Source organism: Enhydra lutris, unplaced genomic scaffold, assembly GCF_002288905.1.
Source record: "Enhydra lutris kenyoni isolate GAN:26980312 unplaced genomic scaffold, ASM228890v2 scaffoldscaffold1, whole genome shotgun sequence".
Taxonomy (NCBI): Eukaryota; Metazoa; Chordata; class Mammalia; order Carnivora; family Mustelidae; genus Enhydra; species Enhydra lutris.
Genome location: NW_019154085.1, coordinates 55,045,458 through 55,072,989, shown reverse-complemented (window position 1 = coordinate 55,072,989; position 27,532 = coordinate 55,045,458). Strand labels below are relative to the sequence as shown.

At 39.8% G+C, this 27,532-nt stretch overlaps 1 protein-coding gene across 1 annotated transcript in view; it reads right to left on the bottom strand.

The window, feature by feature from the left end:
- LOC111145652 (polypeptide N-acetylgalactosaminyltransferase 5) overlaps nucleotides 1-27,532 on the bottom strand; it is a 41,738-nt gene that overhangs the window by 10,738 nt on the left and 3,468 nt on the right. Inside the window, exons 2-7 of the mRNA XM_022500724.1 lie at nucleotides 15,706-15,872; nucleotides 13,961-14,080; nucleotides 5,478-5,613; nucleotides 4,758-4,877; nucleotides 2,127-2,244; nucleotides 837-1,160 (exon numbers count right to left, since the gene is read on the bottom strand). Coding sequence (XP_022356432.1) covers nucleotides 837-1,160; nucleotides 2,127-2,244; nucleotides 4,758-4,877; nucleotides 5,478-5,613; nucleotides 13,961-14,080; nucleotides 15,706-15,872 — 985 coding nt within the window. The remainder of the gene's footprint in view (nucleotides 1-836; nucleotides 1,161-2,126; nucleotides 2,245-4,757; nucleotides 4,878-5,477; nucleotides 5,614-13,960; nucleotides 14,081-15,705; nucleotides 15,873-27,532) is intronic.

Here is a 27,532-nt window from a genome sequence, read left to right as displayed (position 1 = left end):
TCCTTACTCTGCCTACAAGGCAGAATGACTCTTTCTCCCTCCTCCCCTTCATATCATGCAATTCCTCTCCTTCATACCCTGACAACATTCATCTTCTTGGCAGTCCTTCAGGGCCTGGACAGTCATCTATCTTAAGAGTTTTGCCTAAGACTCTCTCCTTCAGAGCTTGGCTGACACTTGTCTTTCAGGCCTAGGCTTCAACATCTCCTCGGAGTTGAATACTCGAGCTTAGAAAGATTCATCCCTTACTACCAGTTCCCTAAACGAGAGCCATTCTATTTTTTATTTAAACATTACATACTCGTACCTTGTTTTCCCTACTCAACTTTAAGCTCCACAAATAGGAATCAAGTCTGCTTTATACATCACCCTATAGTACGGTTCTGAAATGCTATCTGGTTTATTGATACCCAGTAGATATTTGCTGAAGTAATCAATGAACCTGACTGCCTAAAAGCTTCCCTCAAGTTCACCTATATTTAACCCTTAACAGTGCTCTCTCATCTGCACTCATACTTGGTATTTACTTGTAATGTAAATCTTTATTCTTTTCCACACATTTTCAAGAGCTTTTAAACTTTATTTTTATGGGGGCGCCTGGGTGGCTCAGTGGGTTAAAGCCTCTGCCTTCAGCTCAGGTCATGATCCCAGAGTCCTGGGATTGAGCCCACATGGGGCTCTCTCTGCTTAGAGGGGAGCCTGCTTCCTCCTCTCTCTCTCTCTCTGCCTGCTTCTCTGCCTACTTGTGATCTCTGTCTGTTGAATAAATAAATAAAATCTTAAAAAAAAAAACTTTATTTTTATGGAGTCAGAATTTAATTTCTGCTTGAACTTACCACACCCTTAGCCCTCACAATGGGAGCCTTCAAATCAGGAAAAACATTCTCCAAGTACCATTTGAAACTTTTGCATTTTAGTTTCTTTCGAAGTTCCCGTTGCTCGGTGAGGTTTCCAACATCTAACCCTTGGTCTATGAGGTGGTCCCCATGGCCATAGAATAGCTCCTTGTATTCATCGAGCCAGACCTCAGCAACCCGCACCAAGTTCCGCTCTACTGTCTTCATCCGGTCTTTGGGGAAGGAGTATGGATTGTCATTTCTGAATATGTGGCCCACTCGGGAGCAGGGAATGATTTCAATTTCACCACCACACATCCACACCTGAAACAGTTTGATAATAAACATCAATTATCAAATGATGTCCCCAAATCATGGGCGTTAGTTAACAACAACAAAGAACCACCTGGTGACCACTCCCTCCTCCCCCCAGTTTGAAGTAGTTTTGTCCAATAGTTTCAAGTTAAACTCAACAGATTTATTTAGTTTTGTACATTGCTGTGGACCATTTTAGGATTCGTAAAATATATATATATTTTTCCCTACCCTGTAGTGTACTTCTTATTTTATGAAGAAATTCTCACTGAATCCCAAAGTATAAAACATGGAATATGGATTCCTCTTTTGGTTGGATTAAGGAAAGGAGTATATATTTCCATGTTTTCAACTTTCCCTTCTCATCTTGGGATGACCCATATGGAGCACAACTTGAAAATGAGCTCAAAGTAATACCCTTTTTACAATATATCACCCCATTCCTTAGGAAAGCAGTTGCCTTTTGGATTCTCTTTACTTTGGCTGTTGCCAAGACTCGCTTAGCTGTTGATCAATGATTATAAATACCCAGACCTGTCTGAGATGTCCAAAGTTGCTGCACCATTGCCTGTTGATGGCCTGCTCTAAAGGCACTTTTTGTACTTCTGTCACTTGCGCTAACGTGACCCGTTACTCAATGATTTCGTTACTTCCAATATACTAGAAAAACATTCCTGGAGATATTTTGTATGAAGTATGAATCCCACAGCACTTATACAGAATGGCAGACAATTATTTCCCCCATAGTCACATGTAGAAACAGTGTTATAAAATACTAGGGAATTCTAATAAATTTCATGAGAGCCATTGATTCATCCAAATTTAACCTGTGATATTAAAACATTAATCTAGAGGCCCAAAAATTTCAGTGGAATTTCCTCCCTGAGGCACTCCCATATCTAATTATATTAGTAAAATGAAACCAAATGATAAAGTCTTAATTGTAGAGAGAATTTGAGGACCACTTGGTAATACCTTGAAGGAGAGCTCCATATTTTCTCCACCCCAGACATCAAGCCCAGGGTCATATGTTCCAAGTTCAAAAAAGTAATTTTTATCAATAGAAAACAATCCACCTGCCATGACGGGGCACCTACAAAAAGAAATGTTTGTGTTTTTAAGCTTGCATGTCATGGGAATTCACTTTTCAAGTGGGTCCCCTGTGCAATTGTGATGGCATTAAGAGATATTTCAAAATAGCTACCAAGCATGGGGAGGTCTTGGAATGGAGTCACAAATAGCCCTGAAGTCATCATTCCCTGGTTCATGGTGGCAGAGCTTGATTAGGGTCAGGAAAGATGGGGCTTGGAAGTAGGATTCTTATTTGCCCTTTACTCTCTGACACAAACTCTCCAGATAGGTTATTTTTAACAATGCTTATTTAACAGTGCAAAGGGAGTACCAGGCACTGTTGTATTATATATGTACTATCTCAGACTTTATGAAAATCCTACAAGTATGTACCATTAAGAAACTACAACACAGAGGGGCACCTGGGTGGCTCAGTGGGTTAAAGCCTCTGCCTTCGGCTCAGGTCATGATCCCAGGGTCCTGGGATCGAGCCCCGCATCGGGATCTCTGCTTTGTTGGGAGCCTGCTTCCTCCTCTCTCTCTGCCTGTCTCTCTGCCTGCTTGTGATCTATCTGTCAAATAAATAAATAAAAATCTTAAAAAAAAAAAAAAAGAAACTACAACACAGATATGGTTAGTAATTTCCCAAGGTCACAGATTACTATGATGTACATCAGGGGTTTAGTTTAGGTGGTCTGGTTTGACTCTATGATCTCTCACTCCACTCTACTGCCTCAACTGTAGACAGAGTTTGCTGACAGCTTATTAGGTGGCAAACACTTTTTAAAGCATGTCATATAAATCGGATTTAATTCTTAGATGATAGAGGTAGCTCCTTTTTTTTTAGTCTTAATGCAAAATATGATGAAATGAGATTCAGAGAGGTTAAAAGACTTTTTAAAGCTCACACCATTAGGAAGAAGTAGAATTGAGATTTAAATCCAAAGAGTCAGATTCCAGAGCCTTCACGACTATTATAGATTATGGGAGATAGAAGCTACACTTGAATCAGCAGCTGGACAAGGCAGTAATCACTTCCCATGGTGGCTGCCACTGACCCAGTTGAAAGGTTTGTGTGGAGAGCCTGTCTTGGGTTTAGGGTACAACGCAATGTAAGATAATTTCTGCCCCACATCTACTTCCCCTCCCCTACAATTTATGCACATATTCTGTGTGAATGCCCAAATGTCCTTTCTAGTCCATCCAGAATGCATTCTCTTCCTAATGTTACGTGGTATATAATCTGAACTCAATCACTACACTGACCCTCAAAACGGGAATCTGAAAAAGGCAGAGGTTCTTTATTTTATTTTTATTTTTTTAAGATTTTGTTTATTTACTTGACAGACAGAGATCACAAGTAGGCAGAGAAGCAGGTAGAGAGAGAAGAAGGGAAGCAGGCTCCCTGCTGAGCAGAGAGCCCAACATGGGCCTTGATCCCAGGACCCTGGGATCATGACCTGAGCAGAAGGCAGAGGCTTTAACCCACTGCGTCACCCAGGCGCCCTGGCAGAGGTTCTTTAGATGTGGGATCAGATTAAATGTGTTAAATTCAGGCAGATATGGGTTTGAATCCCAATTTGTTCTTTTACTAACTGTATATCCCTGGGAAAATTACCTCTTTTAGGGTCAATTTCCTCATCTCTAAAACGGCAATACTACCATCTCTCTCCTAGGGTAACAGAGAGGGTTAAATGCACAGTGTTTAGTCAAGGATAGTACTCCTACCTGACTCACTAGGAATAACAATTCTGAAGGGATCACACCTAGCAAGGAATGAGGCATGCTTTATTGAGGGTTAAATTCTGAGAAATAGTGCTACAATCCACTGCGGCCAGAGGCTTTCTCTTGGCACTTTGCTGAACTTCTCTCTCCAAGGGGGAAGGCTTTGGGATTCCTGCTGTTCTGCCTGAGGCTGGCTGCATGCTTGTTCTACAGGTCTATACTCTGGGGGAAGTGTTCAGAAGTTCTCACTTTGGCTTCAGGTCTAAGCTGTGTTCTTCAATTCAGCTTCTCCAGCAATAAAGCCTCACTTTTAATTCATATCTTCCTTCTGTATCTATTTCTCAATTCATTCACAGAATTTGGCACCCCTCCCATGGACAGGGTAAGATTAGAATTGAAAAGAAAATCCTGACAGTAGCTATTATTACAATATTTTTACTACTATTACTTACTCTTCTAATTTTTACTCATGTTGGCTTTAACATTATGTGTGTTTATATAGCATTTATGCAGCATATTCAATTAGTATGTATTTCTTAGGTTGTAAACCCCAGAGAACAGGAATAGTATTAGTGAATTTCTCTGGGTTCAGGGTGAATAAGGTGCAATTGACCATACAAAAAATGAGTTTTGGTAGTGGGAAAGTAATACCTTAGGAAAACTTTGCTCACTTTTGATCATCTATTGGTTAAAGTTGTAATTCTTGATGGTCTACAGAATGACAGGAAATACTTGTTTTGTGGAATAACTTCCTACACCTTTATAAAAAGATACATGATTGCTTTCTAATCTTAAATTTCACATACTTACCTTATTATATCTGTTTCTTTAATTCTGTTTTTTGCAACAATGTCTGGAGGAATTGTTCTCCAACCAAAGTTCATGGGCCACACAAAGATACCTCTTTGAAAGTTGTCTACTGTCATGTAACTAACACAGAAAAACAAAAAAACAAAAGTGCTCCCTGAGATCATCACATATACTTAATCAACCTGATACCATGTCTTGTTCAAATGAATGGAACAAGTGCTTACACAAATGATTTTAGATTATCACAAACTTTTTAATAACATTTCAAGCAAATTTATGAGTGCAAGTCATATTAGTGACTAACTGGCTGGATTGTTAGTTTTTAACTTACACTTAACTTTTAATAATGTTCTGACTATTTTTGAGGGGAAAAAACAATTTAGGAACAAATGTATATTTCCCACAAAAAGATGAACTAATCTTAAGGAAGGTAGATATTTTCTGGGTTCAGGTACAGCTGACTAGGAAAAGGAAAGAACTGGACAATGAATATTAGGATTTATTGCTATTAAGAGTTAAGTATTTTGATGACTAAATAAACTACTGGATTGACTTTCTCTGATCCCAAGATATCTATTATGTATTTTCATTTATTTAAATGGATGAACTGTATATTTCTTAGATTTCCAAAAATGTGCATTTTAGGAATATGACCAGTACTTTTTGCTGTTGTTAGTTAAAGATAACTTAGAAGTATCTTGTAGAATATGACAGTATTACCTCATATCCTTATCATTGATGACTTCAATTACTGGACAGGCTACTTTCTTTCTACTTAAATAAACTCTTTCCAGAAGAGGTTCCAACCAACCAACATTACATTCCACGTGAGAATCTAAGAATGTCAACACATCACCTAGAGAGGCAGGAAAAAAAAAATTTTTGAAAATGCAGATTTACTGAGTGTGTGTACTTCATGTTCAAAGGTCTTGGGGATTGCTCCAGAAAGGTGATTATAAGGGTAATAGTCTTCTTACTGAATTCCTGGTCCCTAGAATTTCATTCTATAGTGAAATAAAATGAATTTTGTTTCTAGAAGTCCTTAGGGCAAGCATCATTTTCGCTTGTGAAAACTTGATAAGCCACTTAGAATGGATAGCCAAGACTCTGAAGGGAATCCTTAGTAGTAAAGTTGGCTGCTTTGTCTTTTCTAAGGAGGGTGGGTCCCATTAACCTGGAATGGGGGCCTGTGGACCAGGCAGAGTTTGGTATTCCAAGGTGGGCTTTAGGAATGACAAAAAGGAGAAATCATTCTGCATAACAGGGGTGAAAACAAAAGAGGAAGAATCAGCAAAGCTAGAAGGTAGTGTAAAAAGGGTTACAGGGATAAGGAGGGAGAATACGGAATAGTTTAATGGGTACAGAGTTTTAATTTTGCAAGAGGAAAAGTGTTCTGGAGATTGGTTGCACCACTGTGTGAATATACTTCAGAGTACTGGACTGTGCACTGAAGAAATAATTAAGATTTTATGTTTATTTTACCACAATAAAAAATCAAAAGCTTGCAGGAGAGAGGAAAAAAAGAAAGAAAAAGAAAAAAAAAAAACTTGGAGTCCGAAAAACAAGTATTAAAAATTCTTTTTCCTATTAGTTGTGTGAGGTAACACTCTCTCTGTAGCATCTACATTGTTCCAAATGATTTTACACAAGTGGGGTGTGTGTGTGCGTGTGTGAAGATTAATAATAACCTGAGGAATTTGGGTTATGACCAAAATCCTAGATGTGCTTTTTCAGGCCCAACCATAGCCAAATTACAAAGGCTTTCCCGGCAAGTCCTCATGTGTGGAGGCTGTCCTCTCACACCAGACATGGCCTGCAGCCAGTACACCACAGCCTGTGAAGGGACCTGCAGTCAAGAGGACATGCTCTCAGCATAGCTTCATTCCTAGCTCAGGTTCCTCCATTGGAGGCCTCCTTTAGGCCAAGATCTCTGTCTTACTGCCTGTAGGTCAGGAGGTCTCCAAGACATTTTCCTCCACCTGCCTCAACATTCAGTACTTTCCCACTCCAAGTCCTCTCCTTTTCCCACTGTAGGCCCAGGCTGTAATGTATATAGGAGGAGCCTTTTGTTCTGGGCTCCTTAGGCAGTGAGATGATTCTCACATCTGCCCAATCCACCAGCCCGTTTCTATACAGGGAAACATGGAACACTCAGGGAGTCAGAACTTTCTTCTGTTTCAATTCTTATACTTCCTAGTTATATTAGTGGAGGAAATAAAGATTTGAGTGTTACTTTCCTTTTGGCTTTATTGTTTGAATCGACCACTCTGACACCTGGCTGCTCCCCTCAGCTCTTGACAAACCTATATCAACATCAGTTACCTTCTATTAAGTGCTTACTCTGTGCCAGACACTGTCCTAAACATTCTTCATGGTTGTCTTGTTTAATCCACACAACAAACCGGAAGTATAAATCTAATTTGTCTTTCCATTTAAGAAATGAGATGTAGGTCTGAGTTTTATTCCCATTTAATAGAAACAAAGAACTTAAGCACTTTTTTCAAGTTTGCTCAGTAAAGTGGCAGTTTGCTATTAGAAAACACATAGTTTATTCCATTGCCTGTGTTCCTAAAAAAAGAAAGAAAAAAAAATGGTCATAAAGAGGCAGGGCTATGAGAATGGGAAAGCTTAAAGTTAGCCACTAAAAACTATAAACTACCTCTTAATTAGTGGTTCCATATCTTATTAACTGATCAACAATGGTATTTTTGCATGAGGGTAAAGAAACTGACCTTAGCCAAGGTCTTGCTGAGGAATGTCCTTGAGAAGTCTCCAGGCATAACCAGGCTGTGCTAGATTAAAGCCCCTCTTCTCTTACCCCCAATTTTTGGAGACAATGGTTACAACCCCTATCATGCTGGTGGAGTCCTATTTTCAGAGATTATGGGTTAGTTGATTATGGCTCATAATCAACTAAGGGTGTTATTTTGCACAGCCCTCTCCCTGTGTGGGAAAGTTCACAGGGGTTATCTAGGTATGTTGGGTATGCAAGCGTGGCCTGCTTAAGGTCCCACTTGGCTATGAATAGCATATGCAGAAGATAACCTTCTTTTCTCACTACTTCAACTCTTGGTCCATTCAAACCAAAGAGCAGTCTCTACAGACTACCAGTCCCTATCCCCAGAATAAGCTGGTAGGGTCAAAGATGCCTAGAACGACTTTCTAAATCCCTGGTGGCAGCAGGATGGGTACCCAAACCTACTTTCACTTCCCACCTGGCCCAGATTCCCATATAGATTTTCATTCACTTGTTGCCAGAACCCAAAGGAAGCAGCTTCTGCCCAAAACATAGACTGGAATTTTATACTGTTTTATTTTGGGTGAGAAAAGAATCCTCCCATGCATGAATGTCATTGCTCCACTTTCAGACACTTTCACTTAAAATAAGATCTCCGGAACTAGACCAGGGAGCTGTCTATGTAGCTGACTCTGGCTAGGACTTCTACTTGTAGTGGGTATGGTCTGTGGACATTTCATACACTCTTCCTAACCCCAAGTGTCATGGTGAAATGAACATAGGATCGAAGCCACAGAGCTCTGCTTTCCTTAGCCACACTGGATAATTACTTAATCACTCTGAGATTTACCTTATGGGGATAGTTCTAAGATCTATCTAATACCTAAATTCCTTATAAATAGCTAATGTTATTACTGTTTTTTCAATGAGTGTTTAAGCTAGAGCCCCAAAGAATCCTATCTTGATGACCACGTGACAGGCTTTTCTGTTTCCTGAGTAGAAAAAAGTGAGGCTGGATTGTTTGCAGATGGGTTTGATTGTAACTTATTTATTTATTTACTTTTTGACCAATCTAGAGATGCACAACGGGCCAGAAAGCTTTGGTTCCTTGTTGAGTACAGGCCCCCCATTTCTACTGAGCCAACCAGCTTGGGATATTGTTGCCAGCACCAATTAGTGTTGGCATGTTGTGTTTAGGGTTCTTTGAGGGATGTGGGCCTGGCTGGCTGTTTAATTTTACATAATAATTTATAAGTGATGCTAAGGAAACCATCTGTTTTACTTGCAACAGAAACAAGTTGTAGAAATTTACTGAAGGACTATCACTTTTCAGGAGACCTCAGGGCTGTCCAGGAGTCAGATGTCATTTTAGTTCACATACTTAAAGTTAGCCAACTGATTCTTTGGAATGCTCACAGCAATGTCATGTATTTTGCCAAATGCCCTTGTTATAAAGGAAATGAGAATCTGATCTCTACTTTGACTCTCCAGAGTGTACTGTTAAACCTGCCCATGGAGACTCATCTTGGCAGGGCAATAACTTGCTCTTTTGTTCAATACTCACATGAGATCTGAATGCTCGGCTTGTTCACTTTGTACCTCAATTACTGCATCTCTTTTTACTCCTGTTGGCTTCCTGCAGGACACTTTCCCTAGAGACCCACTGACCCTGGACTGCTGTTCAGATTTTTAAGTCCTACTTGAACTTTGTGTCTCCTTCATCTCAGGAAATGACTGATTGAAACTGATCTTTTTGCCTGAATCATATCCAGATGAAGAACCTGTCATACACTGGAAACTGAACATGTAGTGAACATTGCTAGTGGTCAGAGAGTCACTGTTTTGCCCTTATTATTTCATATTACATACTTTTGGAGAGTTTAATAAAACCCTGGGACCAAAATGGGGCCATCTGGCTAGTTTCTGTAGGTCCTTGGATCTTTGATCTCATCCTTGCCTGTGGCTTCCCCTCCCTTTTCTCTGAATCCTAAAGGAAAAATCCTTTAGGAAACAATAGCTGTCAGGGCCTGTCAGATTTTGAATTCAAATTCTGTCTCTCATCTCTTTGTTTGGCTGAGGAGGTCTAGAGAAAATTTCTGCTCTGGTATCTTTGCTGATCTCTGATTACAGAGACTTTTCAGGCCCACAATGTCTCCTGCCTGTGCTTTACTTGTGATGGCTGCGGAATGCCCAGGGAGAGTCTGGGAGAACGAACAGGCTGGCCAGCCCCACTTAGGGCCAGTCCCCGAATGGTCCTTGAATTATTTCCTCAGCCAAAACTGGTACAGACTTCTGAATCCCCTTGAATTTCCCACAGGAGTCAGGTACACTTTAGGGCTTTTGGATGTATCCTTCGACAAGGCTGTTACTAATCCCAACAGAACACACTTTTCAGCTTCTTTCCAAATTCAGGGATTGGTGTCCCACCAATGCTACTCAAAGTGTGGGCCACAGACCCTGCCATCAGACACAGGAACAGAAATTGAAAATGAATGCTTTAAAATTCCAGCAGGTTGCTGGAATTTGTTAATTTATTCTCTGTTTTATATATGTGTATGTATATAACTTATATGTCATTATTTATGTTGTGTATTTATGTTATGTCATTTTTTATGTTATGTATTTTATCTATGTTATATATACATACATGTATATGTTATACATAATAAATTATGCATATATCTATACACATATAGTATAGATGTATGCATATATAATTGTGATTATAGCTTTATTTTTTCTATTTCTCTCTTAGGTAGTTTATCTTTATTATAATTTACAAAGGGGTGGGTCCACAAAATTTGGAAATTAGAAAGAAAAAAAGTTCTTCTCTGATAGTTTGAGAAGCAACTCTTCACTAGACAGTGGCAAGCATTTAAGATGCACCTAGCTGGACTCTCTAAACTAGAGTTGTGACCCATTAGCAAGTGATTGCAACAATATGGTGAGCTTTGTCAGACTCTAAGAAACAAATAAAATAGAAAAGAAGGTATTAGAACCTGCTACACATGTTATTTCATGAAATGTCTACTGTAGTTATATGGGTAACATATATATGCACTGGGTTGTGATGTAAGATTTATTTCTTAACATGGGTCATGGTCCAAATAGTTTGAGAGTTACCCAACAAAAACTGAGCTAATGTGTTCAAGCGTGCTAATGACTGACTGAGAGCCAAGTTTATATTTTTACATTTGGATTTTCTAAATTCAAAGAAATTATTTACTGGCTGTATAAACTCAAGTACTTGAGCAGGCCGATTAGGCAACTGCTTTGAGCGAGTTCATGCAGCCCATCTGAAGAGGACTCCCGTGTTGTCTAACAGTTTGGACTCTTCTGGAGATCATCGCCAGCATGCTCTGTGCTCCAGGCAGGCACAGAGAAGGTTTTTATAAGCAGTACATTTTTGGTTCTGCGCTTGTCAGCTTTCTCTACATGGATGTCTCATTTTCATCTCAAATTTACATGGACAAAATCAGAACTCAACTGTAATCCCAAATCTGTTCCTCTGGTTATGGCCCTACAGCCCACCAAGTTGCTCAGATGCCAATTCTAGGGTTTTGTTTTGTTTTCTGGGGGGTTTTTTTGGGGGACTCCTTTCATTATTACTCTCTTCATATCTTATCTGATGACAAGTCCTGTGGTCTCCATGTCCACAATATAGTTTTACTCTGACCTTTTCCTTCCACTGTACTTCTACCTCCCTTGTGCTTGGACAACTATAATAGCCTCCTTTTTTCCTCTTTAAGATTTTTAAATTTATTTGAGAGAGAGAGAGAATGAGTAATGGGAGCGCAGAGGGAGAGAGAATCTTCAAGAAGACTCTCCTCTGAGTGCAGAGCCAGCTGTGGGGCTCAATCCCACCACCCATGAGATCACAACCTGAGTCGAGGCTAGAAGTGGACACTCAACTGACTTGAGTCATCCAGGTGCTGCTATGATAACCTCTTAATTGGTCTCCCTCCTTCCTCTCTCCTCTCCCTAATACCCATTGTCTAAATTAAGCCAAACAATTTTATCCTCCTCTTTAATGTACTTCATTGGTTTCATATGATACCAAGAATAATGCCTACACTCCTTGAATGACTCAAAGCTTTACAAAAGCCCACCTTTGCCTTGCCCCACAGATGAATCTCCTGTCACTCTCTCCAGGCTCAGCACTCATCAGCTATAATAAGCTTTCCTTAACTTTAATACACAGAATATATTTCTCCACCAGGACTTTGTACTTCTTTTTCCACTTGCCTGGGAAGGTTCTTCAACCAGATCTTAGCCCCAAACTTCCCCACTTGGACTATTTCCTTACTATCCTATTTTTGTATCATTTGCGTGTAATTATTCCCAAAAGAAATCAAACATGGATTTTTACTTAATGTTTCAAATGCGGTCTATCATTAAGAATCTTAGTTATCACCGCAATGTCAATTTTGGTGTGATGTATTTGTAGTTTATTTTAGATTTCCATTACAGGCCAAAAAAATTTGTTAGCAAACCAATGGGATAAGAAAAGTTCAAAATTTGGGGTCTAGTTATAAGGAAGTATAACTAGATGAGCAGATAATTTATCATTAAAACATGCTTTTAAATGCAGGGCACCTGGGTGGTTCAGTCAGTAGCATCTGCCTTTTGGCTCAGGTCATGATCCCACGGTCCTGGGATGGAGCCCCACATCAGGCCGCTTGCTCAGTGAGGAGCTCCTTCTCCATCTGCCTCTCCCCCATCTCATGTTCTTTCTCTCTTTCAAATAAATAAATAAAATCTTAAAAAAAAAAAAAAGAACATGCTTAAATTCAAGCTGGTGAGATCAGTAATGCCATAGCTTAGAGCAAGAGTGGCTAGATGTCTAGAGGTACGAAAATGTAGCAGATAAGAGTGCAGATTTGGAGCTAAGTTTTCTGGGTTCCAATCCTGCTGTAGCACTTACTAGCTGGGAGAACTTAGGCAAGTCATAACCTCTCTGTGCTTCCATATCTTCATCTGTAAAATGAGGAAAATTATTGTACCTAGCTCCTAGAGTTATTGTGAGGATGAAATCAATTACTGTAGAAAGTATTTAGAATGGAACCTGGTACATAAGTTCAGCTATTATTACAGGGAATAGGTCTTTCCACAGAAGGCTGTGAAAATAAATCAATATGTTTAATGTTTTTTTTAGAGTACTCATGGGCAGAAGAGATTTGGCTCCTCCCATTCACTCATCAACACCCACACACTAAAAAGAAGTGAAGAGAAGAAGATTATATTGCTCTTTGGGAAGACAGCACTATTAGAAGAGCAGACATGCACATAGGTCAAGGAAGAGAAAAGTAAACAATTCTAAATCCACAAATAACAATGAGATGAGGTCAAAAAAGCATAAGCTTGAAGGGGCTCCAAGTGGTCCAATTTGGGACAATCTGAGTACAATAAGTAAATAAATAGATAAATGAAGGAAGGAAAGAGGGAAGAATAGACAGAAGAAAGGAAGTTAATAATATACACATAGAATTTTTTAAAGCATAAATGCCTGCTGATGGGAGCATAAGAGGGGAAGAGGAAAGAGAGAGAGAGAGAGAGAGAGAGAGAGGAAGGGAGGAATAAAAAGAGGGAGGGAAGGACAGAGAAATGGACAGCCTTCGGTGTAATAATTGATTCAAGTAATTATCATCAATGGGTACAAAACCATTGAGTAAAATATAAGAAAAAAAGTATTCATATGGATCAAAGTATCACATTACAAATACTTCCTACCCCATAAGAAAAATCTGGTTGTCAATATTTTAACCAAATGTTCAAAATTACTATCATCCACAGTGGGACAACCTGACATCATGTGTCAATGATTTGAAGCCATTAAGCAATATGTAATTCCTACCACCTACATAATAGAATATTACGAACTATTCATGCCAAAAACATTTATCCTGAATGTAACATCAGGAAACAATGAGAGAATTTCAGAATGTGGTCCCATGGACAAAACAAATGGCCTGGACTCTTTAAAAACACGTCAACAGGAAGTAGTGTGTTGTCTACGCTAGACTGAGGAGCTGGGAAGACTAAACAACTAAATGTGGTGCATGAAACTTAATAAGATCTCAAATTTCAAAAGAGAGAAGTAGCTATACAAAACATTTTAGGAGCAATGAGGAGGTCTGAAAGAGTATAAACCAGATGATATTTAGATAGGGAAGTGTGCTTATCTAAGAGAATGTCTATATTTTGCAGAGATGCCTACTAAGGTACAGAGAGCTGTAGTGTCATGATGTCTGTGAATTCAAAAGTTGAAGACAAAACTGTGTATGTATAAACACAGGTTTGTGTATGTGTGTGATGAAGCACATGGTGCAGAAAGTTAAAATTAGTGGCATGATGATGGCCATGTGGGTGTTCACTGAAGTATTATTTCAAGTTTGCTATATATTTGAAAGCAAATAAACTAAAACGAAAATATAAGTAAAACAAAGAAGAATTGGCACCTTTTTACCTGTTGCATTCTGTGCTCCCGCCAGCCTGGCTCTTATTAAGCCATGTCTCTCTTTGAGACGAAGAATCCGAACTTTTGGAAACTGAGACATGTATTTATCCAAATTACCTTTTAGGTAGTCTATATCACAGTAAGAACAGACAAGGACACATGTTAAGTAACAAGATCGGGATAATACGAGCAGTGGCTTCTCAACATCAAATTCCAGAAACCATGTTTACTGTAGTCAGTAAATTTTACTCCTCGGAGCATGATTTTATTTTCTGATGTCATTTTCTTGGGTGAATTTTTTTCTGTATTCAATAGTCCAAGCTATCTGTTTCTCAAATTCCAAATCCTTCTTTTTAGTGTTGCCAAGTGATGCATAGGAGGGCTCATCTTTTCTAAATATTTGTCAGGACAGGGGCAAATTTGCCCTGAGATAAATGAAACTCAGGTTTCTGTACAAAATTCCTGGCTTACAAAGACCCCTTCCAAGACCCAGACCAGAGGCTAAACATTGTATACAAACTGGAAAATTTGTGAAAGAAAGATATTACAGCTGCAATTGGTTAAGGGCACTGTCACTTCCCTACTATGATGCCATCTGAGCCATACCTCTTTTGTTTTTTGGGTGGCCAAGGAGGAATCCATCTAAAGGAATGTTGTTGGGGTTTTATGGGATGTATTTACATGACTTGCAGTCACTTCTATGTGTAATTAAGCTATTGACAGATATCCCAGGTAGGAAAGGTTTCCAGAAGTACTTCTGCTGCTCACTTTCCTACTGACTTTGTGGGATTTTTTTTTTTTTTTTTTTTTTTTCCTTAAAGAGGACCCTGAAAACCATGTAAGCTCTAGATCTCTCCAAATGGTTCTTCAGGTCCTTGGATCTGTCATTCATAAAAAGACTGTTATTTGCTTGGTGAATGGATACTATTTCTGTTTATGCTTTCAAGGCCCTTTCTCAAGATTTTCAACTAGTTTTTTGTTTGTTTGTTTGTTTGTTTGTTTTTAAGGCATTTTAGTGCTAATGGACCTCAGGGTGATTATGGTAGGAATTCTGAGGCTGATGAAACTGGCTCATGCCATTTTGGTCATGAACAGAACTGAGTTGTTCTATTGGGGCTGTCCTCTCTTTGCTATTTTCTAAAATTTTCTAAAGTGCGTTGCATTTTGGGAATTTGTAATGTGGTGGCTATGGGACCTCAGGTGGAAATGGACCATTTACATACACAAATTATGTGAGGACCCCAAGAGGAGATTCTTCACTTCTTCCAGACCGTTTCTGCCTTTGCACTCTGTTGAAGCCTCATCTCTTTGGTTCTTTTGGTAATTTGTCTTCTCAACACTTAACACATAACTTGCTTTGCTATTGAGGAAGAAACCATCGGCCTTCCATTTCTTTGTTTTCCATAGAGTCTAACTCTGACTTGTTATTACCACTGGGAAAGGCATCCTATTAATTGTGAGGGTACTAGCTTATTAGATTTCATAAAACCGTTGAGTATCTTCTGGTCTCTGGGATTTCAAAGTGCTCCAAGGAGCTATAGTTAGAAAATCATTTCTACATGGCAGAGAAGGCACTGTGGAAGGGAAGTCTGAGACAGCTAACTGAAGATAGAATTCACTTTCTATATGCCATAGATGCTTGGCTTTATGCCTTCAAAGCACCACATGAAACAATGATTTGATATTTTTGCCATCCACCCAAACTGCTATTGCCTCATATCAAACTTCCAATTTTTCAGGAGTGGTTTTCCTACCTTTGGTGCTGAAGTCATCCACCAGCAGAATCTCCTTGATGAGATGTGGAGGAGAGCGATTAAGGACACTGTGAACAGACCTCAGGAGAGTGGACCACACTTCATCCACAAAGCACATGATGACACTGGTGGTTGGGAGGTTATTGTGAACGAGCTGCTCTGCACACCTGGGCCAGGACACAAGCAGGACTCATTTTAAAACTAATGAGATGGTTTTACAAGTCACAGAGGGCAATTGTATATAGATATACATACACTCACATGTTCTGTTTATCTGTTTGTCTGTTTATTCATTCATCCATCCAACATCTACTATATATATCAGTGATGATTTTATCATATGTTTTTCTTGGGGAGGGTTATAAACAAAATAGACAGCAGAGTAAGAATAGCCAGTAACAGTAGTTGCTGTGAAAGGACTAGCAATGCAAGATACGACGTGAGAAGTCCCTGTAGCGAAAACTCGCTGTCGTGGACAGGAAGGACATAGGCTTTGCAGGTGGTTAGACACTATTTTGAATCTCACCCCCAATATTTCCCAGGTCTTTATCCATTGATACCATACTTAATCACTCTGTATCTCTGCTTCTACATCTTTAAAATTAGGTAAAGTTTCTTATTCAACAGAGCTTTACAGTCTAGTGAGAACACACATGAAATGTCTAGCACAGTTCCTGGCATAGGAATTCACCAAATGGTAGCTAGTGCTATCCTCCTTAGACCATATACCACAAGAGAACACTCTGACTTATTTAATGTTACCAAGTAGTTTCTGATTGCCCTTCCAAAGGGCCTCCTGCCAAATGCCAAAGGAAATATTTTTTCTCCCACCTTGCATGTGAGTGTATTTATGGATGTATATGGAGATATATAATTAAACTCTTCATCTTCTCTATCTATTTAGGGGTTACTTGCTGAGACTCTCTGTGCTACAGAGTAACCACAGTTGAAATAAGTCCTGGGATAGAGAGGAGGATAAGGCTACAGTGGGAGTTGGTATTCAGGTGGGTTGTAATTGGTCTTGGGTTTTTTTTTTTTTTTTCCCCACACCCTGCAATGTGTACTGCCTCACTGCTGGCATTCTTCCAACCCCTGCCTGTTACTCTTCATAGGAGGGTGCCGAGTGGAACCTCACGAAGAGTATTTGCCATCCTCTAACACAACTACTGTTATAATGTCATAATTAAATTATAATGACCATAAATAAATATTATAAGCATGCTGTATTATTTCAATTTAAACCAACAACATCTCTTCCCTTTTTTATGGATGAATAATTAAAATCATGGCAAGGCAATTCATGATTATACTGTTAGTAAATGGCAGAGTTGAGACTCAGACTCTGTCCAGCCTGGCTCCAGAAATAGCTATTCAGGAAGCCTTAAGTTCTCAAGAATAAAAGAAGCCGGTAGCAGATGTAGCATTTTGTGGGAGCAGGCACTTCTGCCAGACGACATAGCTACACTTTGCTTAGTCCCTAAAAAAGAAATAGATGAGAGCAAAAACCATAGTAAAACCATATTTCCATGCACTCACCATTTATCAATAGTACTTAATAAAGTATTATCATGTAGATAACTATAACAACTGTCTGAGATCCATATTTTTACCCTCTTCTCTAAATAGAGCAAACTGAAGCTGGAGAAGTTAGATGGCTTATCCAATATGATTCACCTAGAAAGGATATATATGGAAATGTGAACAAATTGTTGTCATTCCACTGCACTATCCTGATTTTTCTGTACTAAGAGCATGGGTTTTGGAATCAGATAAGTATGTGGTCAAATACCAGATCCCCTAATTACTGGCTTAGATAAATTGTGTAACTCCTTTGAACCTGAATTTGCCCGAGATTAAGAACATCCAAGCAGAGATGAAGAATGGATTTATTGTGAGATTAAGTGCAAATATTTTGTAAAACTCACCTACTATTTATCTGACACACAGCAGATACTTAAGAAAAGATAGGCAAATCCAGCTTTGGTCTGTACTTTCAATGGTTCCCTAAAGTGGATGGTTATGATACTAACCTACAAAGCCTTATGAAAACATACATAGCCAATCACTAGCCCCAGAAATTCTATCCAGCAGTTCTGAATAGTCCCTGAGAATCCGTGTCTTAAAGAACAAACAAACAATGTAAGTAAAGTTCTACAAACAATTAGACGACCCACAAGTTGTGATAGGCCAGTTTGGGAATCTGAGCTCTAAGACAAAGTGGACTTAATTTTACTTAACATTGGTAGATAATCTTTAAAAAAAATATATTTGAGGGCTAATAGGAGCATGTCCCAAATCTTCAAGTGATATAAAATCAAAATGATACATTTTTACCAGATACCCTGATCTAGTAATCAGGTACCCAGTGTTAACATCAACTAGTAGGCAACTCAAACTGATCTGATTCTACATTAGAGATCAACGAATTGGCATTTCTAAATAATGCGAGATATCCCTAAGGGCTGTATTAGTTTCCTGTGGCTGCTGTAACAAATTAAAAAAAAAAAATCTGCTTATCAGTTTCTTTCTCAATTTATCTCTTTCTTCTCACATTTTACTATGAAAGAAAAGAAATACCAGTTCACACCCTCAACATCTGACTTGGAATTCTCTTCAGTTAACTATCTAAGTTCATGGCTTACAATTTCTGCTTCCACACAGCTATTGGACACAATTTAGACAAAGTTTCTGCCACTATCTTGTGAGGGTCATTGTCACTCCTGTTCCCAGTATTGTAGTCTACATTTACTTCTGAACCCTCACAAGATGCACTTAGAATGGTTATATTTTTTACCAACATTCTGTTCAAGTCGGTATGTGTATTCTTAAAGAGGACAGAAGCTTTCTTTTCTGTACTTCTCACTTCCTTCCAAGCTCTCACCTGTAGCATCTTTAATATGTATGTTTCTACCAACAATTTCTTCAAGGCAATCCAAGGTTGGCCTGTTGTGCTTCTCAAAATTTTCCCTGCTTTTATCTATTATTCAATTCTTTCGATATTACTTGAATAATCCTTCCACATTTTTAGGTGTTTGTGACAGCAGCAACCCACTCTTTGAAACCAAATTATATTAGTTTCTTCTGGCTGCTGTAACCAAGTTCATAGCTTAAAAAAACAGAAACATATTCTTTCATGGTTCTGGAGGCCATAGCATTAATTTATTGATTTTATTTCTTATTTTCTGCATCCAGAATTTCCTGCTTACTACAATGCTTCTAGCATAGTTACACATAATTAATATTTGGCAGATGTGTATTAAATGGGTGGATAAAAAAATGGAAATGGAATGGAGCTTAAATCAAAAGATTAATGGTGGAAAAAGAGATATTTTTCTTTGAGATAGGAAGAAAAAAGGTGGTAATGTATACAGATGAGTTTATGCACAGAGAAGTTGAAAGAATTTGTAGCTCATGTTGGAGGAAAGGTTGTTTGTTAATGTGATAGGGTAGGGCTTTGAGAAGAATAGAGAGTATTTGGAACTGACACTATGAATAATGGGAGGGAGTACTGGCCAACTACTTATGAAAGGATTTCTGAGGGGCACTGAGTGCTTTCCTGAATTAGGAGATCTGAAAATTTTAGTCAAAATGCTGGTGTGATTTACTCCACCAGGGTCTGTCAGCCTTAGTTTAGGAGGAGATAAAAGAAGATTGGTAAATTAATCCAAGTCTAGGGGTCATCAGAGCAAATGACATAGAAAGGAAAATGGTAGAGGATTTTGAGGATACTGGTATAATATGGGTAAAAGTTCCATCGTGAACTATATGTTGGGAGAGAATAAGTAAAGAAAGCTAAGAGGAGTTTAATAGCTTGAGAAAGACATCAGTGACTCCCTATGACTTCCTCATCTCTAATTTTATAATGCAAATGGATGGAAAATGCACATTTTACACTTAAATACTCCTTACACCATTCAGTGCTAAGAAAAATAAACCAGTTCTAAAAAGAAAGGGTCAGCTGCACAAATTCTGCCAGATCCGTCTGAACCAACACGCCTCTCTGTGAAGTCCTGAGAATTGCTTTACTGTTAAAATTTGGTTGATATTAGAAAATCTAGTTATAAACGAGAATACATCGGGGAGTCAACCTTGTAGGCTAACGCCGAGAATCTTCTCCTATAATAATAAATCAGTAGATTTTTGGTCTCTTTTAGAAGGAAGTTCCAAGAAGTGTTGTCATATTAGCCAGTTTGAAATTAGAGATTGGAAGAGCTCTCAGAGATTTGAGATTTGGGGAGAGGCACCTCCATTAACCAAATATCTGAGCTTCCATTCTCCCCATCCCATCATGGTGCCTTAGTTTTAAAGTTAGAAATCCAAATGGGTGGGGTCATGAAGGATTCCACTAGATGCCAGAATCCCAGGAAATAAGCAGGAAATCTGCCAATTATTGGCAGACATGTATTTCGGATGCATTTAAAGAACCCACTGAAGAGGACTCTGTGGGAGATTATATTGTACAGGTCACACTGGTGCCTGGAAAAAGAGGCAGCATCAAAGGATGGGGAAAAGGGGCACAGAAGGAGCTGAGAGAGACTGGAAATACAAAGTTACAGAGTGTGCCTTGCTTTGGGTGGCTGAGAAGTCGGGCCACGCTAACATTTATATGTACCTGGTTTCTTGCACAACTCAGCAGGGCAAACAAGTTTCCAGGTGTCTAGTAGCTAGCTAGCTTTGTTTAAAGGCGCAGTGCATCGGACCAGAAGGGCTTTCCACATTAACGCCTGCACCCTTTTTATATACTGACAGTCATCTAGGTTACTACAGGTGGTGAAAAGAATTTCAAATGATCCTCCACTGACCAACTAAAAGCAAATTTCCTTTCTTCCTATTTGCCTCTTGGAAACCCTGCTTTCTGCTGTAGTGAGGGGAGGAGTTGCAGCTCAGGTGAAGTCTCATTTAAACGCAAACTATTCCTGGGTTTGTAATCTTTTTTGAGGTCAAGAAGTCATATTTTTATTCTAGATGTTCATCCATTTCACAAGTCAGGTGTTAGAGCCCACAGACTCCGTGCTATTTCTAAAAACTAAGCTGATCTGTTCCGTTTGGGGGAAACCTGGACTTACATCATGGCGGCCAATCCAGGTACCGACCTAGTTAATGGAGGCTCTGACGTGAAGTCAAGCTGACCAGCACGTGGCTGAAACTACTTTGGTGGAACAGCTTTCTGGACTTTCTCTAGACTTGAGAAAGATGAGAAGGGACTGAGTTTTGATTCCTTTCTGACACTGGCTGCGTGACCACAAGTAAGCCATGTAACTGTGCACACCCTCAGTTTCTTTACTTTTAGGGTGAAGATTACAATGCTTTCCTCACAGAGTGTGAAGATTTGATGTGATAATGGATATAAAAATACTGTGTAGGGTCCATAGCAAAAACCCATGTGAGGACTTGAGAGTATCCACAATGCAAACACACACATTTTGACTGGGTACACTGACCTTTTCTCAGGCAAACCTTTAGTTCAGATCTGTCAAGGGCTCGTCAGTTATCAAGAGACTCAGGGAGTGATGTGTTTTGCCTTTTTGGCTTGTGAGTGCTGAATGCTCAGCCACTAACCTGATTTGAATGTAGTCTGTCCCATAAGGAAGGTTTCAAATCATAAGATTGGGGAAATGATAACATTCTCTCATTTTTATGAATTTTTCATTTTATTCCGAAACCATCAAAATGTACTATGTGGGTCAAGTCTCAGTCTTCTAAGGTTTGAACAGAAGGTCGTGGAGAATATTTCTCAAGTCCAATTTGCAATTCAACTAGTGCCTGGAGGTAAGCCTTCAGGGGCCTTCACTCTCTGAGCTCTGCTATCTTTGGGAGGATCAGAAGGGGGAATAGGGCATCCCACTGAGGAGCTTCCTCCAGAATTATATTCTTTTCTAGGAGATGTTTGATATATTGGGGCTTCTTGACTTCTCCCTGATAACAGGGTATAGTTATATAAAAAGTTTACTTTTGTGTTTTGTTCTTTCTAGAGTAGACAACCCTGACATTCAGTCAAAATTGCCTGACTGCTAATTTAGAAGATTTCAGTCACACTCACCACCTCTACCCCAAAGGCCTCAGCCAGCTGAGGCTGTGGTTTCTGAGGTCGCCTTATATCCATCAAAGCTACTGGACTCTGGATCAACATTCCTCAGTTTAACAATGGGCTATTTTGAGCAGGCAGCTGTTGGAGTGAAATCAGCATGAAAGGGAAAAGAACAGGGGTGATGTCATGTGGCAGAAATAATTCTGGGTGACGGTCAGGGCACCTTGGGGGTAGCTATGACCTTGAGCAAGTCACTTCCCTTCTCAGACTTCTCTCTAACCTGAGGGACTGGTTTAGATCAACTTTGATGCTTCATCCAGTAGTAACATTCTGAGATTGTCTATGCAACTTGAGCCTTGTTCACCTGTAAGTGCTTCCCTCTGTGTCATAAGACCCTTGAGAAAAGGTAAATCAAATGGTTTTATTTTCCACATTTTCTCACTGGTCCTTAGAAGAACCTTAACAAGGTTCTGAGGGGATCTGTGTTCTGCTTACTTTCCATGGTCTCATTTCCACAACACTCCCCAACCTCATGTCGGATTTCCTTCAGTTTCTTAATGGATTTTTTTTTCTTTTTACCCTTTTTCCCCACTTCTCTGACTCCCTACCCTTTCAGGTCTTTGTCCTCTCTCAGGCCAGGTACAGGGTCTCTCTTCCTTACTCTGGGAATACCCTGTGCTTCCACAAAACGTTCTGCTGTCCTTGCCTTGGAGGCAGGAACCTTGCTCAGATGGTAGATCACCTAGTGGGAGCTTAGAGCCATTTGCTGTGGTTGACAGCAGTTTTAGACTCTCCTTTGCTTAGTGCTGTATAGAAAATACTTTCCTACCAATTTTCTCTCTGAGGAGGTAGCTGATATACAACACTAATTCCTTTCACACAACTCTGACTCATGTGTAAGGAAGAGGAAGAGAGATGTTTTAATTTGTCAAAGTTGTATGATTATAAGGAAGCAAAGGAAAAGGAAGGAGGAGATGTATCCTTATGAAAAGAGGACTGGGATTAGATGTTAGGAAGTTTTAGCAATTTGGCTATTGGCTTGCAGGGACAGCAGATATATCATCCGTTCTTTTCAAGCCTCGGCCTCATTTTCTCACCTGTAAAACATCTGCGTGGTAATATGTCTTTCATACCATTGCTGTGAGGGTTGGTTGGAATAAAAGTGTGCATACACATACACTTATAAAATCTACACATACATGTGCACACACAAACACAGCATTGCCTAGAACATAAATAAGCCTTTTTTCGGTGAGGCCCCGCAAGTGAGAATCCCCTTATTCAGACAGCCTCAGCCAACACAGGAGAGGTGAGGGTGAAGGTCACTCTGAGGCAGGAGGAGCTGGTTGGGGGAGAGAGCCAGCCCCGGGTGATGGAATCTTTATGGAGTGAGGAAGAATCAGAAGGCTGAAGTTTGCGTTCCAGTGATGTCGCTTGTGAGCGGTTGAACCCTTGGCCAGAATACCTTTCCTTGAGTTTTTTTTTTTTTTTTTTTCCTACCCCCTCATCTCTTCAGGGGATGTAACGCTTAGCAGTCTGGCACGACTATTGTAAGGCTCAAGTGGGAAGGTGTGCGTGAAGGATGAACGGTCCCAGCTCCCTGGTACAGGGAGCCCCACTCCTGATAGGCGGTGAGCAGACAGCACATGGAAGGAAGGGGACTGCCACCAGTGAATTATCGGCCGCTGTTTAAAAGCTCAGCTGCCTCTTCAAGGTCCAGTTTCTCCATAGGCAGGGCTGGGATGGTGACTGTCCCTGCCTTGAGGGACGGTTTTAAGGATCAGATGACAGGAGGCAAGTCGGAAGGCCCTTGTAAATACTGTTTCTCCGTACGGCTCCTTCTCACACATGTCCATATAACAACATTTTAGAAGCGGAGCCAGTTTTGGAGATAATTTAGTTTGGAATAATGTAGACTTTTTTTAAACATAGAAGGGACTCTAAAAAGCTCCTTTCATTTTGAAAGCAAACAACAAAAGAGAGCTTCTAAACACTGTTATTTTCCCCCAATTTTCTGACCCTTGAGCAAACAGTGTTTCATTCTTGAGAGGCTCTGCGGGGAATGGGTCACCCAGAACAGCCCAACAGGTAATTATTTTCTGAGACAAAGCGTACCCAGGGCAATACTGCAGCCAGAGTCTGATAAAATGAGGCCGGTGGTTAAATTAGGCACATGGATTAGATGAGTAAAAGAGAAGTGTAAAAGGTTCGAATTCCTACATTTATTCCCTCCTCTCTCCCAGAGACATTTCTGGGTCTTTGGCAGTATTTAGGGGAAAAAGTCACTGATCTGCTTTAACATTTCTCAGTTTTCCATAATCAGGCACTATTTCACTGTTTTCTTCTGAGTTAGTAGCAGAAATGTGTTTTGTGTCCTCTGATCATCTTTCTCCTTCCTGCTCTCAAGTGATGGGGAGAGTGTGATAAATGAACGTATTGAAAGGCCCTGTGTCATCTTTCAGCTACGTTTAACCTTTGTTATGCTGTGGTGTAGCCTGTACCGTTTAAACAAATTTTGCTGTTTATTTCCTGCTCTCTGACATGACTTTTCAGTGAAATAGCATGCTGTGCTTCTAACACACAAACACACAGATGTGCGCCAATGTACATGTATACACACACACAAACAATTCAGAAGCACCCGAAATAACCCTTTTAAATCATCTTGTCAGAGGTTTCTTTCCTGCTCCTGTTTAGTTTCCCAGGGAGCTCCTGCAGTCAGTTTTAGATAATATTCCCTTTTCACTGTTAGTCACAAAAGCAATCTCCTTTCATCAATTAAAATATCCACACGGTGTAAAAATAAAGAATATGAACTTCATTTAACTTTCGAGTTTCTGTTTTCTCCCAGCCAGATAAACTTTCGGGAGCCTGAACTTCAGAAACACATGTGGTCAGTTTATGTTTTCTCTCCTGACTGCTCCTCCTCCCCTAGTAATTTATTTGTTACGGTTTTTGACCTCAGTAGGATTGAGAGGGGAGGAAGGAGTGGAAATTAACGTTCTAGAAAGGTTTTTCTTTCCCCTCAGTAATTTAGACTGGTCTGTGGCAAACGCGTGGTGCTATCCTTTCCTTTTCCTATGCGCCCAAAGAAAAAGTCTCTGTAGCTGTGTGGGAAGGAATCAAGTCATTGGTCGACAGTCCCGGCTCTGGGCTAAGAGAGTAAAGATCAGTTTTAATTGCTTTATAAAGGAGCTTGCCAGAGTTCTGTAGAAAAGCAAAGCATTAAATTAAGCAACCGAGTAACCTCATGACGATGCAGCAGTGGTAGGACAGCATGCTATCATTCTTATTGTACTTTAAAAACTAAATGCTGGCAGCAAAAAAATTTTTGAGTCATTTTTCTCTAAAACAGATTCCGGAAGTGCACTCTTAAAATAAGTTCACTTTTGGAGTGTCATTTTAACTAGATCGTGGCAGGCCAGAAGACAGACATCTTGCCATACAAAGGCCCTGCCTTTCCCATAGATAGGACTGCGTTTTAGCAAAATCTGCATGTATTGATTATGGCTGACTGAAATGAACTTCAGTAGTTGAGAGCAAGAACTGTAAGGATTAGCTCTTTATAAAGAAAAAAAAATTAAATATGGAACTTTAAAAGGACTATATCAAAAATTTTTATTTGAAGCATATTTTATAGGAAAAGTTCTAGGCAAAAATGAAACTGTATTTTACGTATGGAAACCAAGCATTGTTATAAACAAAATAAGGAGATTTTTCCTCCCCTGAAAGTCAAAACATTAAAAGGAAAAACCAAACAATGAAATTATGGACTAAAGAACAGTATGAATCAATGAATAGATCATAGTGTTAGAACAGGATGTGTTTACCTTAAGCCAGATACTAATAACATATTCTATACATCCAAAATGAAAAGTTAGGAAGCCATTATTAGTTTATAAAAAGAATTATCGCGTGCCGTATTTGAATGATTACCTTTCATTTATTGTTTTAAAATAGTATCAATTTTCAAAAAGCATTTCTGAGAAACATATCTTTTAAAACCATACTGTTCAGAGCCAAGGGGTCAGAAAATCAAGGAAAAGACAGAGTTTCCTAGAGAAGCTTATACATTCACTGAGGAGGCAAACAGATTCTTAAGGCTCTGGTGAAGGAAGAGCACATGATAGGGAGTATTTCAGTGACTGTGGGCACATTAAAGGTTGTTGGAATTTAGAGGTCACAGTCAAATCATGGTCTAAGAGGAGATGAGCTGCAGTTGGGTTTTGAGTAATGTCAGACCAGTGTGCGTGGGAGGAAAGGGTAAGGATTCCGCAAGGTGAGGCTGGTCGGGCCAGTAGGAAGGCACCAGTTGAGAGGAACATCAGTGGATGGTACTGACCATGATTGCAGGAAAATGTAATGAGATACTTTCCTAATGCAGACCTCACAGTAGAGAGAAGGTCGTATGCAGAAAGCTCTAGCTATCATGCAAGGGACAGAGGTTAGGCTGACGCTGAAAAGGAGATCGAGAATAATGTTCATGACCGACAGGGGTCCTTGTGCTTTTGGAAGAGGCCACGACTGCATCTCAACAGCTTAAAAATGGTTCTCTGGGACTCAGGAGAAAAGGAGGGAAGAGGAGCTTTGGAAAAGAGAGTTTGATTTTGAAAAGAGAGCCGGTGAAATTGTCCTGGACATCCTGCTTGTCTCCCTCCTTCTCAGGGCCAACCTCATCCTGGCGCATCAGTTAAATCATCCTTAAGAAGTTATTAACTTCACTGGTACTGGTTAATATCTTTACTCAGGGGAATTGAATTTAAAGGAACATACTAGCCAATCTAGTAAAAGGTTTTCATCTTTTATTTGGCTCAGTGTGTATTCAATAGGCAGTTAGTTATGCCAGTTACTGTGTTAATCGTTCCACAGCGGTGCATTTTGGGAAATGTAAAGAGCAGTGAGGAAGATATTCCCCAGAACTCTTAAAATTTAAGGGCTTCAGTGGGTTGCTACTGTGGGTAATTTCAAGGCAAGCCCTCATGTTCTCCTGTGTCCTTATAGATCTCTCTCTCTCTCTCTGTCTCTCCCTCTCACATGTTTTCTTATTATATTCTATGACAGTTTTCCCCTTATGCTGACTTCTAAAATGTATTATCTTCAAAAAATCTTAGTGTGTGCATTCTTGTAAGCCATTTCAGATACTTTCTGAGCAAGGCTGAAAATAAATAAAATCAAAATAAGAAGACTTCAAATCGTGCCAACCTGATAAATCAAATGTTTTTTGTTTGTATTTTTTCCCAACCTTTATCCATATAAATCCATAATTGGCACATATTTATAGTCAGGGTGTTCGGGTAAAAGAGAGGAAAAATAATTTACCCTCTTTCAAGGAAGAGTGGCACACACAGGCTGTAAATACTTCAGCGGGCCCTCTGCCTAGGATCCCTGGTGGCTACGGAGTCACCTCCCCCCTATTGGCGTGGAGCATCAGGGAAGCAGCTTGTGGAGAGCGCCTATGTTTAGCCAAGGTGGGTTGTGTGATAAGAGGGAGGGGGCCCGGCCACATGCTGGCTGACTCATGCTCTCAAGCACACGTGTCAGCATCTCCTCAGCTGGGACAGCCTCCATCAGAAGACTGAGCCTGACTGTGACTTTTCTGCCGCCTTCATCTTCCACACACCAATTTTCAGAACCTAATAGGTGCTGGGCACCGCTGAGCCTTCAATAGCTCAGAGGACTGATAGCGTCATGATTACTTGTTGCTGGCCCTCACACGATTGCCCTTTCTCTGGTTTGGAACTGCAGCCCGAGCTCCTGTGCAGTGCCTGACTCTTCCCCAGGTTCCAAAGCAGTCTGCCA